This window comes from Serinus canaria, chromosome 5 (genome assembly GCF_022539315.1).
Source record: "Serinus canaria isolate serCan28SL12 chromosome 5, serCan2020, whole genome shotgun sequence".
NCBI lineage: Eukaryota > Metazoa > Chordata > Aves > Passeriformes > Fringillidae > Serinus > Serinus canaria.
Window position 1 is genome coordinate 54,861,375 of NC_066319.1, and position 18,090 is coordinate 54,879,464.

General features: G+C 41.7%; 1 protein-coding gene across 1 annotated transcript in view; it reads right to left on the minus strand.

Moving 5' to 3' along the window:
* Window positions 1–240: 240 nt before the first annotated feature.
* Window positions 241–18,090, minus strand: part of BRF1 (BRF1 RNA polymerase III transcription initiation factor subunit) — a 172,004-nt gene continuing 154,154 nt past the window's right edge. Inside the window, exons 16-18 of the mRNA XM_009101684.4 lie at window positions 9,271–9,322; window positions 6,082–6,250; window positions 241–3,910 (exon numbers count right to left, since the gene is read on the minus strand). Coding sequence (XP_009099932.2) covers window positions 3,873–3,910; window positions 6,082–6,250; window positions 9,271–9,322 — 259 coding nt within the window. The 3' untranslated portion in view covers window positions 241–3,872. The remainder of the gene's footprint in view (window positions 3,911–6,081; window positions 6,251–9,270; window positions 9,323–18,090) is intronic.

The following is an 18,090-nucleotide window of genomic DNA, read 5'->3' on the forward strand; positions in this document are numbered from 1 at the left end:
TGGAAAAGCCTCGTTAATGTTATGCACTTTACAGAAAGTATCTACATCTATCAGTGGAACAGTATCTTATAAAAAACACTTGCCTGATTGCTGTGTCTTCCCTTTTAGAACAAAAGAAAGCTCTAAATGACAAATTTTGGCCATGACCAACCAATCATGCAGCAATCAAAACTGAACATTTTTAAGAACTAAGACAGAAAAATCAGAAATCATCAAGAGAGCATCATAGAAACAGATGGACTATGTAAAGGTTTTATTTTTTATTTACAGCAAATATATTACAGTAAAAAAGGTTAACATGACTCGTGGTTGTGGAAGGATGGTACACATGCATACATCAAAAACGTTTCAACTCCTTGGCACTATCTGAACTGAATATGAGGATTCAACACAAAAATAAGAAACAGAACATTTATTAGGCAAACTCTAACTGTACACATCTGCAACTGGGGTTTCAATGCAATCCAAAGAACACAAACAAGTCATCAGAATGGCAAAGACTTTTTTGATGAACATGTTGAACCCTCAAGACAAGGCTGTCTGGCACCATTTAAAAGTTGCTGTACTGAACAACTGATTTTAAAGAAATGTCACAGATGATTAAGACACTGAAAATGCATTCAGCACACTGAAGAAGCCCATTATTTTCCTTATTTCTTCTTCTACTTCCACAGTACCAGAGTGTTAAAAGGCTGCATGGCAGACAAGCTGGATGCAACAGCTGGAGAATTTTGCCTGTCAAGCAAAGTGACTTGTAGCAAGAGATGTGCTTTCTGCAACAAACCCAATGATACACAGCTTGTGTGCCTTCAAGGAAGATGATCTAAGAACAACAAATGTTGAAGCCTTATAAGCTCTTTACATCATAATCAGAATCCTGAGAAAAGCAGGATCCAAATTACTCCAAGTGAATTTGGGCTTACTTATACACAACAAAATTGTCCAGATATACCAACAGTAGTAAACAGAGTTAATGCAGTGTTAATCCTTTTACATTTAATGACTAGCTATAAAAACAGAAACTACCATGTTCAAATCTGTTTACATTTCCTGAGCTTAGTTAAATGAAGAAGGAATGAACGTTACAAAAATCCCGGTAAGTCACCAATAAATTAAAAATGTACATAACCACTATAGCTTAAGAAGCTCAGAGTGAAGTCTGCCTATCCAATATCCTTTCTTTAGGAATTCTGTACAGAAACCATGCCATTAATTTCACTAGCAATACTGAGATGCTATGGAATTGTAGGTCTTTTTCTTTTTTTTCCCCTTGCTCTTCCAGCAGATTGTCTGATGGCCTTTCCTAATCAAATCATATGAGAGCATTCAAAAACTGCAACCCTCTACTTGCAGTGCACAAACCAATGTTCTCAGCAACACAATGTACTACTGAAATTCACATTTCCTAGCTGCAGTTATTTGGGTGGGCTCTCAGCTCTCACACACACCACCACCACCACCACCCTGGGAGCAGGTTTGGTATCCTTTAGGAGAACAAAGCAGGAGACTGGAGGAAAGACCCTCAGCAATATCCATCTTAGAGGTTTCTTTAAGAGCCAACATCTTGCATTTGAGAAAAGCATTCGACCTACATGAGTCATACACATGTTTATTTATGCATGTTTATTTCCTGCATAGAGAATACTGTGTACCTTGGAATAAAACCCAAGTCTTGAGAATATACTGAGTATATTTGTAGCAGTGCTATGGAAGATTAATTCAAACCCAAACAATCAAACTCAACGGTCTCAAAGACTTGCAGAGCACAAACTTTGATAAAACAAACCACTTTTTAGAAAACTGTCTGCTTATAGCATATTCTATTTTACGGTGTAGATAAAAGAGAGGTAGAAAAGTTTATCTCCTCAATATCAGCTTCTGTGCAGTATTTATAAAATGTCAGAAAAAAAATCTATAGCTTTTCAGTGAAAATGCCAGCTTTTCTCCTAAGAATTATAAGGAATCTCTTCTTTCCACTTAAGTGCTGTAAACTAAGTAACTGGAATCTGGTTCAGAAGAGCTATTCTTTCCAGTAACCTTACCACACCAATTTTGTTACCAAGTTCTGCTTTAAGAAGTCATTACAGAAATACTCCTATACAGGGCTCAAAAATTCCTCACAGATACAATGCACCAAGCCATATTCACCAGCCAAATAGTATCAAGTCTGCTCCTAAAAAAATCATTCACTCTTGCTTGACTTGCATGATCCATCTTATGCAAGCTACCAACGAGGACAGACTGGAAGTATAGAAGGCTGTGTGGTCCTTCCCCTCTTTGGTGATGATCTCAGATGTGAGCACCATTCTCACCCTGTCTGGCAGAGCATCCTGAAGCAGCTCCTCTTCCTGCCATGAGCCATGCTCTGCAGCAGGAGGATGGATGGTTCTTTAGTAACGAGCGCTCCTCAAAAAAGGCAGGAAGGAAGACCCGACCAGGAGACAGCTGAACAGAAACTGGGCTGGTAAGATAAATATCCATCTTTCCCTGGTGTTAAGAGAAGCCTGCAGCACTGCAGTGTTCATGATTGTCACCAGATAAGGGAGAGAGATGGAAAGATCAGTTGCAGACATCAAGAGTGTGATCCAGAGTGCAGTGCATTTCCCACGGAGCCGAGAGCCTCGGGCCCAGCAGTGCCAGGGGAAGGCAGGTCAGAGGCACCAGGGTGGGATCTGCCCACTGGGGCTCCACTCCTGACCCCTGCTCTAATGGCACTGCCAGAACAGATCTATCTGTGACAGAGGACCTGCCTGCTGACATTTCAGGGCACACAGGGCTGGAGCTCCAGCTTTATTCACATAGCAACGACTGTTCAAGGATGGGATTTGAGCCATGAAAGTCAGGCTGCTGCATGGTGACCTTTAATTTACCCAGTGAATGCTAAGCAAATTACATTAAATTAAATTCAGTCAAAGCAGATGCTAGCTTATTTATTAAAAAGCTCAGCTTTCTCTTTCTTTCAACTGGTTTCAGAGACCAGCAGCTCTTGCGAGCAGACCTTCACTCTAACTAAGTCAGGCAAGAGCAGCTCCACAGAGATGGCCAGAGTGACTCTCCTGCAGCAACACCAGGCTAAAGAAGACCTGGCTTTCCCTAAGGATGCCCAGCAACAGCTCATGAGCACAGTATCTTTGCCTCCTTGCTCCCTGCACTTCCTACCCAGCCCAGGGATTCTGCCTCCTTCCACAAAAACCACACCAGACTCACAGTGGAAGACAATTGTTCATTGCCTTCTACTGCCAGATATTTTAAGAAATCGATGAATTTACTAATATGAAGACGTGTTTACTCTGTTTCAGAAAACCAGTACTGCTCTGCAAATTTATAACTTGTCATTAACTTTTGACAGGGTTGGGTAAGGGAACTCGTATACAGTAACATGGTCACGTTCACAATCCAGGTTGGAAACATTTCCTTCTGTCAGTTGTAGCATGATGAGACTGACTAATGCTCCTGTACTCAAATAATCAACAGACCCTGTCCTTCAACCTGCTCCCTTTCAGCAGTATGCCTAAAAGCAGTCACATAAATAAGAGATGTGCTGCTTTCAGCCACACAGCCTTCATGCACAGTCTGTTTTGGCTCTTTTCTTTTGTTCTATGGAAACATTACTCTCATTAATTTAATTCTCCAACTATGATCCACCAAAATAAAAATAAATTCAAGTAGGAATCCAAACTGCTTATTGCTGGGTTATGGGTCAATGTAAACTGACCAGACCCAATGCCAACCTCGAATTCACTTTACAAAAGTAAGGATTGTTCGATTACATTTGCTGACCATAGACAGCTTCTTTCACTATTCATACAGCTTGAAGACCGAAGATTTGCTGAGAACAAGACACAGTCCATGTCCCCTGGAAGTAAATGGAGCTAATAGCCATCATCTTCATCCATATCACAGCCATAATCTGAAAGACACAAAGACAAGGGCATATAAAAATGCAAATATTCCGGGTAGATGGAAGAGACAATAGAAATATTGCTTCTTTAAGGTTGTTTTCTTGCTATGTAACTACAGGATAAGTTTTGCCTTAGGCAAGCATTTTAAAAATCATCTATTTTGTTAGGCCTACATAAGTCCTTGCATGTACTTCCCTCAATGAAATAAAATTATTTTTAAGCATGTCTGTGTAAATATCTCTTCTCACTTGTCCCTAGACCCTCATTTAGGAATACTTGGCTCATATATATGTGAAATACTGGGCTTAATTTAGAGGCTAAGGTGATCAAGCCTGATTGTCACAAGTGACTTGGCACACAGTGGCTGATAAGCAGCAGCACTACATTTACAAGTAGGCACGTTTTCCACTAGATATAGGCACCCAGGAAAAAGCTGGTTTGTTTATATTATTCATGGATTTATGAGCTGAAATTGCAAGGGTTCAGAGATAGCTCAGAGTTCCCATCAACATCAAAAGAGTCATGGAATGAATCCTGACCAATGCATCTGACTCAGATCTCCCTTATCTTTTTACTTCTGGACTTAAATTTTTTTCTCAGCTTTTTTAATCCAGTTTTATTTTCTTAAACAATGCTGAGTGCAAAGACTGTGTGCTGCGTGTCAGAAGGCATGTCTGTATGTTTCTAATGCACCAATTTCTCTTCTGTGTGCTTCTGAATGCACTGACACAGATACTTTCTGTTGTGTAGATGAACCTATGGATAATTATTGCATATGAGCACTGAGGAAAGTTAAACTTTATATTCCAAATCCAATACAAGGCAACATCTCACCAAAAGAGACAAGCAAATGCTCAAAAGCAGAATTAAGTGTAATCTATAATGATTTGTGTAGAATGGGTGAAGTTCACCATCTGTAATTCATGTAGTTATTCCAGGCAGACAGGTCTAAAATCCACAGAGAAAGCAGCTAGGAAAGAGTTATTTGCTGTGCTGAGCAGCTCTGTACACCTGCATTCGAATTCTGGCAATACTCCTTTCCTTTTTCTTTTTCTTTTTTAACTCTAATTTTTCAGCTGTTGTCCAGACCAAACAGGGAGTAGTGGAATGTTCTCAGAATGGTTCAAAATTAGTAACATTTACAAAGAAAAAAAACTCAGTGACCTTTATTCTATTTTTGTGGGGGGTTTATTAATAAACATAGACCCACCCTCCCCCACATGGATGCCTTTTCTTGGGAACGTTATTCTAATAATAAATGCAGGCAACAAACTGTTTTTCCTACAGTTCAGCAATTATTTTCCAGCAGAGAAATCAATTTAAAAGCAACAGACACTTTTGTGAAATGTATACATATTGTCCATGAAAGCTAAATGAGCAGTGATGGAAAGACTTTTTCAGTAAATAACATTTTCAGTGGGAAACTTATTCCCATCTTGCGTCTTCACAACCCATAATTAGCAGCTCCCATTTTAAAAATAATTTTGTGTATTTTCAAAGCTTAACTTCTAAAGGGAAGTTTTTAATAAAGGATAAATGTGGATGTGTCCAGCTAGGAAAAACCACAGTGGAGAGGAGACTGCCTTTTCCTGCCAACAAAGAAATCTAATTAAACCAGTGGCTTTGCTGGGTAACCCAAAGAAATTAGCACACATCTGTGTACCATACATGCACCACCAATGCCATTCCTGCACTTGGGGAACAACTGCTTCCTCCTATCACCTTCCCCAGAGACAGAGTGTGATGATTTGTTCTGTTTTGAGCTGGACAGACACATCCCCAGGGCTCATGGACAACCTGGACATCACTGCAGCCTCCAATGAGGAGGCACAAGGAGAAGGGAGGGGAGGCTCAAGGGGCCCCAGGCACTGCTAATGCAGGGGTTACTGACCCCCTAACTCCTCAGATCCACCTTAATAAACCTAATTCTGGAGAACACCTCACACTTCAGTTTGTTCTTGGGAAGCCCTCTTAGCCTAAAGCTCAAGATGCAAAGTTTTCTCAGGCGGAGTCTCTAAGGTCGGGTTTCAGACAAGGGTGATTCCAGGCTTCCCACAGGGACAGGCAATGCTGAAAAGGCAGCAGGAGCTCTGGGACAGGGACAAGCAGGGGAACCCTGTGTGTCCCCACCCCTGCAAGAACAAAGCCCACAGCACCAGAGATGGTAACCCCAGCTCACCATTTCCTCCCATTAACTGCAAGGCGCTCATGCAGTGATCTTCATCTTCTTCTGCCTCTTCCTCTTCCACCTCTTCATCAGGGTTGTAAGCTACTGGGCCACTCTCCACAAGCACAGCTGCTGGTTTTTCTACATCAGAGGCCTCAGCCTGTGCATTTGGGAAGGTTACCTGCACAAAAGAAGAGAGAACAGTAGAGCAGCCCTTCCTTTGGTCCAGTATTTGTAAAGAACTTAAGCAACTTCCAAACAATAGAGACACGAGAGACAGAAGCTCATGTCCAGTGCTACAGGTTCAGCTGTTCTAATGGAAGTCTGAATGAAAGTCAGGCAAAACCACCCAGTTTTCACTTAGTCCAGAACCAGGCAACTGAAATATCCTGTAATGGTAACAGCAGAACAAGGATTCTCTGGCAAGCACAAGGGGAGGAGAAATTTGGGAGCGAAAGCTCCTCAGTAGAGCTCTGTGGGAAAACTTACAAACCTCTCCCACAGTGTGCTCAACTCACATCAGGCCTATTACAAAATAACAACATTATTGACAATTTAATGATAGCAGAAATGTACCCTTCAAATCAGAAAAAGCCCAACATGTATTAGTTTTGACAGCTCTGCTTGGATTTATTTGGCGGCGCAATGAGCTGTGGAACAAATAGCACTCTGTAGACAGCACTTAATGTGATGGCAGAGCACTCAGTTGATAATACACACTGGCACCTGTAGCATTACCTGTGGAATTCAGCAGAATAATGATCTCCAAACACTAACTTGGGAACCAATCATTGACTGACCTGTTCTGCACATGGTCCTCCCCAGCTGCTCCATGGTTAGGCAGGACAGCATGGAGGGAGAGAAAGGGCAGCACCACAAGGGAACAGAGGTGAATTTGGAGTAGGTAATGCTGTATTTGGTTCACTAAGGAGAGATCTGGGAATGGCAGGAAGCAGCAACAAAGCCTGTGCAGCACAGCCCAGGCTCTGCTCTTTCTTCTCATTTTCAGGGTGTGCTCAGTCTGGAGCTCCACCTCCTTCTCTCATCCAGGCAAGAAACATCACAAGAGCTTTACCTCCATCAGCGATAGGGTACTTTCCACACCCATTCTGTACTTGGACTGCTGGGGGCTCATACATGGCACACAAAACCAGCCAATTAGTAGCAATTGGAAGAACCTTAAAGATGAACCATGAATGCTGTGTTGTCATGTAAAGAATTCTGAGAAGGGAATATTGACAGTACCTGTCACCAGACAGCTGTTAGCAGCACGAGTCATCTTACCTAGCAAGGAAGGTGGAAAAGTCTGGGACCTCTTCCTTGGAAGGACCAGTAGTGAAGTCCTTCTAAAAATGAATGGTCCAAAGAAGACCAAAAAACCCCAACTCCTCTGGTCCACACCATGAGAAAAGTGCCACAATGCTCTAGGTTTTAAATTACAGTACACAACTATGTACTGCTACATGTTCTCCAATTCCATAGGCAGCAAGCTCTGATAAAATGCTGCAGTTCCCTTTTATTTATTTATTTATTTATAAATGTATTTATTTGGGATGCAGTAGCTCCCAGAATCCCTGTAACTCCAGGCACTTCAGAGATATACCGTAAGAGAAAATCCCTATACCAGAAAGTTGATAGTCTAATTATTCAAACATCAAAGCTGTTCCTGAACTTGTCATATACCATGACAGTCAACCTAAAGAATCTGCCTGAGTTTTTCAAAGTCACCTCAGGGTTTGCTCCAACAGCTCATTAATAGGGCAAAAGACACCCATTAATTTTAACAGAAAATCAAGTATTTAGATATTCGGATCAGTCAAAGACAGGTTTTCATTATTTTTTAATGCTCAAATTAATCATATCATTTAGAGGAACTTCCCTCCAGTTTATATTTCCTACCACTGCTTTTGCCTCTAGAGTGATCAAATTGAGTCCATCTTGGTATAAGCAGAAATAGACACAAGAGTTTGAAACAAATCAGCATCATAATATACATCAATTTATATGTTTAAAAGTATCCATCTGCTCTGAAAAAGTGGGTGAATATAAAGGAGCTACAATTGAGTCATTATTTTTTAAAATTGCTCCATGCTAATTAAAATGTGACCTTCTTCTAATTATCATGTCCACTTCCAGACTGCTGTACTTCTAAAAATGTGCAGAGTTTTCTAATGAGCATAGACTAAGAAGTGAAAATGTATTTCCCTAGGCAGGATATCAAACTGTTTCTGAAAATCAATGACTTTTAGTCATGTTAAAAAAAAAAAGGCAGTCAAACAACACCTTTAAATAGAACTTCCTGAATTCACTTCCAGACATCCTGGACTGGAGTTTGGCACTTAGCTTTATGTATGGATGGGCAATTAATTGTCAAAGGTGTTAAACTATCCTAGGGAACTGGTTCACTTTCAGAAGGGTGTCAGTGTCACACATTCATGGGCAAGAGGCACAAATACTTTTGGTATACTGAATTTTTAGATATGCAGTAGACATTTTGTTATATACAAAATGCCTGTGAATACTCTGTACAGTGTGAAAATAATAGTGAAAGAAAGCAGCTATCATTGTCACCTGCTTTCACTGAAAATAATAATGATGTGAAAATAATCATGATGCCTTTGGGAGGTGCACAAAGCCACCTAAGGAGGGCTTCTGGCAGTGGCCAGTTACCAGCACTAACTTTTCTGTGGCACTATTACATTTCCAAACTAGACAAACAAAGCAAGAGTAAGCCAGGCTGTATAGGGTAAGCTCTTTCCACACTGGTCTCTGACAGAAGCCCAGCCCATGCCCGGGGTCAGCTCTGGCTGCACAGAAGTGGGGTTTGCAAAGTCCTTCTCTGTGAGGACAGTCAAGTGCAGAGAAACAGGAATGAGCTCTGCCCCCTCCTACTCCTCCTGACCATTTATTTACCATGGACCTTTTTAATGCTTGCAGGGAGTTTTCTCGTTTTTGCTGTCCAATGAAGCATCATGAGGCTGTGCTAATGTTCCTGATGGGTAAGTAAGGCAAGTCTGGGTTAGCAAACAGCCAATCTCAGCTTTGATGTGCTCACAGTAACCAATTCCTGGCCTGATCAGACAAACAAGACTCATTTCTTTTACCCTTATCTACCACACGACCAGAGCTAGGCTGAAAATAGCTTGTGGGAATTCCCAAACTCAACCTGTTGCACCAGGAGAAGTGCTGGACTTTTCTTACCTCTTCAGTGGCAGCCTTCTTAGCAAACTGGGTTGAAATCAAAGGTCTTAATCTGCAAAGAAAGAAAGAAAAAATGCTGAACATCAGAAAAGTTGCACAAGAGTTTGACACAGAGTATTCATTCTCCAAACAGTGAAAGCACTTTGCTAGTGTTAGGTTGTGCAATTACTTTTTTCATGATTTAAGATAAAGAGCAGAGAGCCACAATTGCCACGATAATTAACACACACATTCCCTTGGAAGAGTCTGGCCCAGATCAAGGTAATAATAAAAGATGCCAGCACAGTAGCAAAACCTCATCTCAAACTGCAGCCCCAGCTTCTCCCCAAGGTCTTTGAAATAGCTGTGTTTGTCACATTTTACAAAAATCAAAAGAAAACTGATTTTTGGAAGAATGCAGACATGGCAAGACTGGGCCACACTCTCTGATCACCTAGCACTGGTCTGCAACTGCTCCTCTGCATCTGATGATTCAGAGAGAATACCAGTAAGATTATGCATGCAGGATACCATAATCATCACAGACAAGAATTTAATATCCAGCTACAGAAATGATAAAAAAACAACCCAGGGACCCTGAATACCTTGAATGAGAAATGACAGAAACTGAACATAGACATTTTTAAAAACTCTGCATCAGATGTGAAAGAGACCTGAATAATTGGGGGAGAAGAGCTGGATCAGTGTAACTTTACAGCTAAGTGTTAAATATTATCACTTCTGAAAAGCATTTCATAGTCTGTTGTTTCCTCACTGCCAAGAAGGCTGTTCTCAATCCATCATTTAGTGTTACTTTCTGGTCTCTCCTGCTCATCTAGATGTATCTAGTCATGAAGAGGATGACTTGCTTTCCACAGAAACACTGCTCAGACAGCTCCTCAAGCACGTCTTTTAACGAAGTCTAGGCAAACAACTTAATGAACACCAATTTATGCCTCCAGAGATACAGTCTTTTATGATAAGCAGTATTTTACTCTCATTTTTCTCTTAGTCATTCCTCCTTGTTAACACACAGAAACTTGTTGTTTTCCTACTTATTTATTTATTTCAAATAATCAGCAGGAGGAAACAAAACCCCAGAGAATGAGCAGGGGAGACTCAGATCATTATCTCTGATGGTGGAGACAATATTAAAATACAAGATATTAGCTAAGCTGCAGAAAGGTTGAAAAACTGGTCATCTCTGAAATGCATTGCAGGACCCAAAAGGCATTTCAGCAACTCAAGTAATTGAAGGTGCCTCCTCCTAGCAGATCAAAACAAAAAGAAGCTAAGGGAATGTTTCAGGAGCTGTGCCACTGAAGAATCCAGAACACATTATTCTGCTACAGATAATTCTTGTCATATTATATAATTACAAAAAAATTTCAAGAAAGAGATTCACTTGACCTACATAAATATCTATTACTTACAAATCCTGGTCGACTTCTGGGCTCAGAGAGATTATATTTGAAGACATGGACACACTCCTCCCTGTGTGCTCAGCCTTCTCTTTCCATTGTCTAACCTCAGTTGTACAGTTTTCACCTTTAAGTGCTGTCAAGTCCAACCTGCTGCAAGGAGCAGGGATACCTTCAACCTGACCAGGTTGCTGAGAGCCTGTCCAACCTGACCCGGAATGTTTCCAGGGACAGGGAATCCACCACCTCTCTGGGCCTGTGCCATTGCCTCATCCCCCTCATAACAAAAAAAAATTCTTCCTTAATTCCCAAGATTTGAGAGTACCTACCTACTTTCAATCACTGTTTTCCAAAAAAATCACCCTGTTTGGATGCTTATAAACATACGGATCCAGCAAAGCCAAAAGGTTGCATAGCTGAAGAATTCTAATTACCAAACAGGTTGTGTTTCACTGACATGACTGAAAACTACACAACTACATTGATAAGAAATGAAAGACTTTTATTTTAAATTCATAGTCATGATTATTGCAATTAACATTGTACCAAAGATAGCACCTTTTCCCTCCTGCTACCCAAAGACATCAGACCTCCCTGGAGCACCCTGAAAATATTTCCTCCCCCCAATTAAAATCAAGCTGTTGAGTAAGACTCACAAGGTAATCAGAAACTGCTGACATTTCTTTTAGAGCAAATTATACATGTGCTCACACAGTGAAGAAAACAATCACAGCTACAGGAAGCAGAGTAAACATTCCAGTTTCATTTTAATTAAAATGGTCCCCTAATGAAAATAAAAAGATTCACATTTATGAAAAGCCTATTTGCAAAAACTTTAGTGCTATATCCAAGAGCCCTTCTATACCATTTCTCAGCAGCAAGGGATTCTCACACCCAAACTGAAATTAAAGCTGTATTTCTGTTCCACGAGAGCCACTCATAACATGCACATCTTCCTTACTACAAACACAGCACTGCCATCTGATTTGGCAATGCACTTTCTCTCTCAGCATAGTATAAAATGCATCCAAAAGCAGTGGGGTGGATCCTGCTCCTGCCATGGATGGTCAGCACCTGCTGCAGGCCAGATCCAAGGGTGGATCTCATCATCTGGTGGAATGGCCCAGTCCACTGCCCCTCCATACTATCTGCTTCCTAAAGCACTAACCACGACACTGGAAAAAGGTAAAACCATCACAAAAACTTATCTCCCTGCTGAAATAATGGCTTTGATTCAAACTACAGCTACAAAAGTTATAAATATATAACCCCCTTGGCTCTCCTTATGCCTAGGGAGAGACCTACTATTACTGTACAAAACCATTTAAGAAGGTTTTATAGTTGGGGTGTTGTTTTGTTTCTTAAATGCCCCAATGTCCTGACCTCCTTAAACCAGAGCAGCTGCTGCCACACCAGCCATATGGAGCAATAAATTACTGGCTGCCATGGATACAGATACAGGCTCCTTCTGCTGTCTGGCTGCACCCCAGAGGGTGGAAAAAGCTGTCTTCATAGAAAGGCACGACCCCTTTTGAGGCTGGGACAGGTCTGAGTATTAATGATCAAAAAGTAATTGAAGTATCTTATCCAACTTTCACTGGGCACGACTCAACCTCATCCGCAGAAGTCTCCAAGGGACACACATGCACAGAAGAAAGATCTTCTCCATCAAAGTCCAGACTGAATTAGAGGTTCCCTAATTCAATAAACAGCTCAATAAATAATAACAGCCTACATTAACGTACAATTCCATACAATTCCACATACTGATGTGACAATAGCATCTATGTAAATGTAATGTTGTCACTGGGAAATAATGGGGCTCCTGGTCTTCCAAAGTGTGTCAGTTGTCGTTCACTATTTATGATGACTTTTAGTTTGGGGCATTTTCCTTTTGAACTTTGCAAATTAACACAGTACCTTGTGGGAGGGAAAAACAGAACAAGCAACTTTCTGAACAGCAACGTGATCCGTAAAAGGGGATAAAAAAGATTTCACACAGCCCCAAGTGTGTTACATCCACACTTCAAACTACTACAAAATTATGCAGATCTACTAATGCTCATGTCAGCCAACACACATAACACTGGGAGCAGATTATCTTGACATGTTTGTGACAAAAACTAATGGCATGGTACAAGGCATCAGAGGCTGCTCCCTGCCGAATCTGCTCCGCTCTCAGCTGAGATGTGCACGATAACGTCTGGGTTTGTCCTCCAGCTTAACAATTTAAAAGAAGATTCAATATAATAGCTCCTGACAGGGCTGGAGATCACACAGACTGAACTTTCAAAGTGTTTTTCTCTGCAAAACAAGCTGGCTGTGACAAACAACAGTTTTTATTTTGCTTATTATTTAATAACAAAAGATTACACAACATAGCACATAAAAGAGAAAGAGCAGCGAGGAGTAATAAACCCACCTCACTTGCACCCGACTGTTCATCCACCAAAAAGTTTGACAATACCATAACAATCTCCTCACTGCAATCCTACAAGTAATTTGGAAACTCACCCAAAGCTCTTTTCTTACTGAATTTTAATTTAATCCACCCATGTAGGGAACATCTTATTGCTGCCTACCGCCCATACTAATTTTATACACGGATGGTCCCAGAATACACAATGGGAAGCAGAGATTGAGCAGAGCACACAGCCACAAGCCTGCAGTGTAATTATGGTCATCCAAGACAACTGCCCATGAAACCTATATATCCATGCACAGGCCTTTCATGTGCAGGGACAGAAAAAACTATTGAGAAATGACTCAACGAGAGACAGGTCAGGTTTTTCACGCTGGCCGAGATCCTCCTCCCACCTGAGGCCAGATGGTTTTGCCTCAGGAGGTCAGTTTACTAGACATCTGTGTGAGAAGGAAATTAATATAAATGTTTACACAGGCTAAGAGTACCCTTTAATTAGGTACCATCAATGTTATCCTTACCGGAAAGCTGGGAATCACCTCTCTGCAAGGATTCAAATCTCTTCTTGGAAACACAACAGCATCAGGAGATACTGCCTGCTGTCCTGCCATTGGGTCAGGACAAAGGGGTGACCCTCCCATACTTGGATGACTGCTGTTTTCCAGAGGGCAAAACAAAGGCTGCAATAACAACTATAACCCTGGAGCACTGCAGGGTTTGCACATCCAGCTGTGGATCCCACCATCTTCTACATCTGCTTCTGCCTGAGAGCCAGATGCTCACAGGAGCCATTCCCTCCACTCGAGGGGAAGTGGAGGCACACAGCCAAGGCCAGGGCTGGCCATGACACCCATGGACAGCAGCATGATGCCTGAAGACACGGGCTGGGGGTCAGGGTGCCCTGCACCACCTCAGAAGTCCAGGCACAACCACAGACACCATCATGCTCTGCAGAATGACAAAGCACCTGTGATGCTCACACCCTGAAAGCATGTGTACCTGAACAAGAGGTAAGCAGGTGGTTTTGGCTTTCTCAAGACCAGGGTCTTCATCCTGTCCAGCTCACCATCACTGTGAAAGCCCCAGGGAGCTTCCCTGAATCGTTCCCCCAAGTGCCAGGGTTGCAGAGACCCCAACTAATGGCAGAAAGACTGCAACTAAGAGCATGTCCAAACTGCAACAAGCTCAGCTCCCACACAGCAAGGTCCCTTTGGAGATGGCTCAGTGCTGCCAGCTGTACAGATGTGACTGATGGAGCAGCAGGCAGGGTGTGAACCCTCCTGGATACCAACAGACAGCTGAGCCAGTTCCTGCTAACTCTGCTCCAACATCCCTGTGTGAACTCCAACTCCACCAAGAGTCAGTGCTTTTGTCCTGTTTCTGAGCAAGCAACACTACAGAAAGAGCCATTTCAAGCAGGAAAAAAGCAAACTGAAGTTGACACCAAAAACTAAAGTGAAATGAGAACTTGTTCCCACTTCTGATTCCTACTCAGTCCTCTTTCATGCTGGATCAGAGGAGCTTGGCTTTCATCAGTGCAGCACCAGACAACATGGCACTGAGAACATCTTCAGTGCTAATGAGAGCAGCCTCTCCCAGCAAATGCCTGGAACTGAGCACTGAGGGACCAAAACTAGCAGGAGGAAACTGAAAAAAAGTAAGAACCTCTATCATTCACTAAGGAATAGATTTACCACTGAGGAACTAAGCACCTACATCACTCACCAACAGACTTTTGAAAAGCAGGAACTTTGCTAGTGTGTTGTGAGTTAAACACCTATTCAGGCTTTTCAGAGAGGGGCAGGGGCTATAACATCTGTCTTCAATAACCCAGCTCAGAGTGGGCAATATTTTTCTGCATAGCTGCAACACTTTTTCCTCAGTTAGATGCTGGAAAACAGCAACTTGCTGTTCTTCCCACTGACTAAACCAACAGATTTTCAACAGCAAAAATGAAAAGAATGACATCTAAGGCCACCTCATTGGGACCAAATGAAATTATGCTCCTGCAGCAGATCCCAAACAATATCTCCACATATCTGCTTCTAAAGGAAATTGCTGCAGACCATGGGAAATTACAATTGCTTCAGGACAAGACAAGCTGACTGATCTAATATTTCTGGTTGACACACCTTCTTCCTGAGTTTGTCAATAAAGACACTGATGAGCTCATCTCTCCACAGGTCAGGAAAGTATTAGTTGAAAATATGTTATTCCTTTCACTACGGAAATTTTTCCAGATGAAATGATGGCAGCAAGGCAAATCTGCACCTTGCTGAGAAAAGCTACTTAAAATAAGGAAGCTATGAAGCATTTTAATGAAGGTAAATGAGTAATCATAATGGTCTCAGTTAAGCAAGTCTAATGGCAGTGTCACTTTTAAAACATGGGCATGAGACAACTCATGTGGTGACAATCCATATGCCTTAACTATCATGTAGTGCAGTCTTTCAAATGGTAACAGTGCAGAATGCAACTGCTATGGCAGAAAGAGCCATTATTAGCAGATAAGGCAAATAAAAATAAATTTCAAACGGTGCTTGAAACTATAGTAACAAGAAGTGAAATTTTAAAAGTTAAATGAACACATTATCATCTCAACAGAAGGATTATGCTATTGAAAAATTCTCAGCAGTAGCACTGCCGTCTGTTTCTGGTGCAAATGTATTTTTCTAGACTCAAGCAAGGAGGATTACAGATATTTGCTTTTGGACAAGTGTTTTGATCAATCTTAACCTTATGAAAGTTTCAAATGAGGCAAAAGATAAAAAGAAAACACCTTAGTAACCTGCAGTCTCTGGGAACAATTCATTGAGGTTGTTATACCCAGAGGTGATGCCAGATCGATCGCTGGATCTTCCCTGTCGACATTACAAGGACAAAAATCATGCCAGACAAAAGAGGAACTCACTTCTTCCACACCTCTAGCAGCCTATACCACTGGGCAAATTCAGCTTCTCTCACCCAATTATGCAGGCAACACTAATACTTCAGAATTCAGGCAACTATAGATTCATACAAGTAGTCCATCAAGGAATAAAGATGGATGACTGTTTTTTTTTTTCCTTGTGTCTGGTCTATTATACATTAAAGAACAATTTCACTGGCAGCCATCTGGAAATCAATGTATTCCAAGCTTTATTTTATGATTACCAACATTCCCCTTCGTAACTCATTTCTAATTATAAGCAATAAATCATTCCTTCTTGCTTGTAATTTATAACAGCCAATTATGGCAAACCTCTTATTTAAATAGCAAATCTCACTGTAAAACATCACATATTTTGAGGTATGCACAGAACATCTAATCAGGCAGCTGAATGGTAGAACAGAGATTTAATGTGGGTTTTGCAACCACCAAGAAGACACAAGAGGAACTATCCACCCTCCCCTGTGACCTGTACACACCAGAACTTTTCAAAACTGAAAGCACAGGTCTCACCTGCCTGACTTGATGTAGAGGAGAATTACATGCAGCAGTAAGAGAGCCAGGACACAACTCAGGGAAGGCTGGTGTCAAGAATTCCCTTTACTGTGTCAGGAAATGAATAAAGAGGCTGCAGCAGAAGAAGCTGTAGGTTGGTTAAGTAAGAACTTCTGGGCAATGTCTAGTTTCATTATATGAACTAACAGTGAAAGAACACAGCTCTAAATTTAATATTTAAAAAAAACAACTCAAGTGGCATTTCCCATGTCTGTATTTGTGTTTGAAATGGGCTGGCCTCCTCTGCCCAAGCCAAAGGACTCCCCATGCACTGCCCAGGTGCTCAAATCACACCTACTCCCTGTTACACAGGTTTTGTAGGTGTTAACATGGAGTATGAGCAAGGCACTCACTCAGATCTCTTCTCCCCTTCCCTCCCAGACAGGAGAGAATCAGGCAGAAAGAACAAAGCAACGAAACAGTCGGCAGAGAAAAAGTGTCACCAAATAAATCCAGATTCTTCTTTCGGGGAGAAGCCTTTAATGGCGGTTTGCTATAGCAACCTTTACCAGCAGAACACCAGCAAAGAAATGTAGTGGAGGATCTCAGATAAGACCAAACAGGGTCAGTCCAAAAGCACAGGCAAGGACACAGAAAAAATGTTAGTTATATTTGTTCTTCAGTGTAGGTCTGAGTAACAGGCATGTGAGTGCAAACACAAGAGAGAGGCTTCTTATAAATAGCTCTGCTGGGATTTGTCCGTTAGGAAAAAAACCTCACTCTTGTCAGAAAAGTATTTGATACAATTCTGGATACAGAATTTATTACATGAGAAACTGATCTCAGGAACGTGGAAGTGGCTCCCACTGAGATTTTATTCGGTCATCACACAGTTCGAGTCTGTTCCAGCTTCACATTGTGTCATCTGGTAAGCGTTTACAGTAGGAATCCAGGGAACTGGATTTGGAAAAAATCCATCACAACTGACCTAAATCTGATCTGACCTGAATAATCAAACTAAATACCAAATTCAAAAATGGCTAGACAGGAGACAGGAGTGGGAATTCTTCAGCTGCAGGAGTTATCTCCTGCTCTCCTCAGCCATACATTGGGTTAGGCACCCCTCTTTTCTTTTCCCAAACAGCCATGGTGATGGAGGCTATGGGAACATCCCCTTGTTTCAAAGGTGTCAAAGACAAATGCACAAGTGCTGCAGGCTCCACTGTGGTCCCTTTCCTTTTGAGACACCATTCACTCATGAGAGAACGTGGTGGTGCATTCCTCCCTGTCAGGCTGCACTATGATCTAAGCAAAGCACCTGGAAAGGGGGAATGGAAGAGAGCAAGTGAATAATAAAATCCAAAGAGAATGCTTTGGAAGGGCAGTGGTGACCATGTCAGTACCATCTGGCTATGTCTGTGCCACAGAGTCACCCCAGAGGGTGGCCTTGGCTGACCTGGTGCTGCAACAACCACAGGGAAATGTTTTGTTAGAGCCATGGCCACACCAGCCCACCCTACAACCACATGTCAAAGTCACAACCTGCCTTGTCACCAAGCCCTGCCTGTATTGCT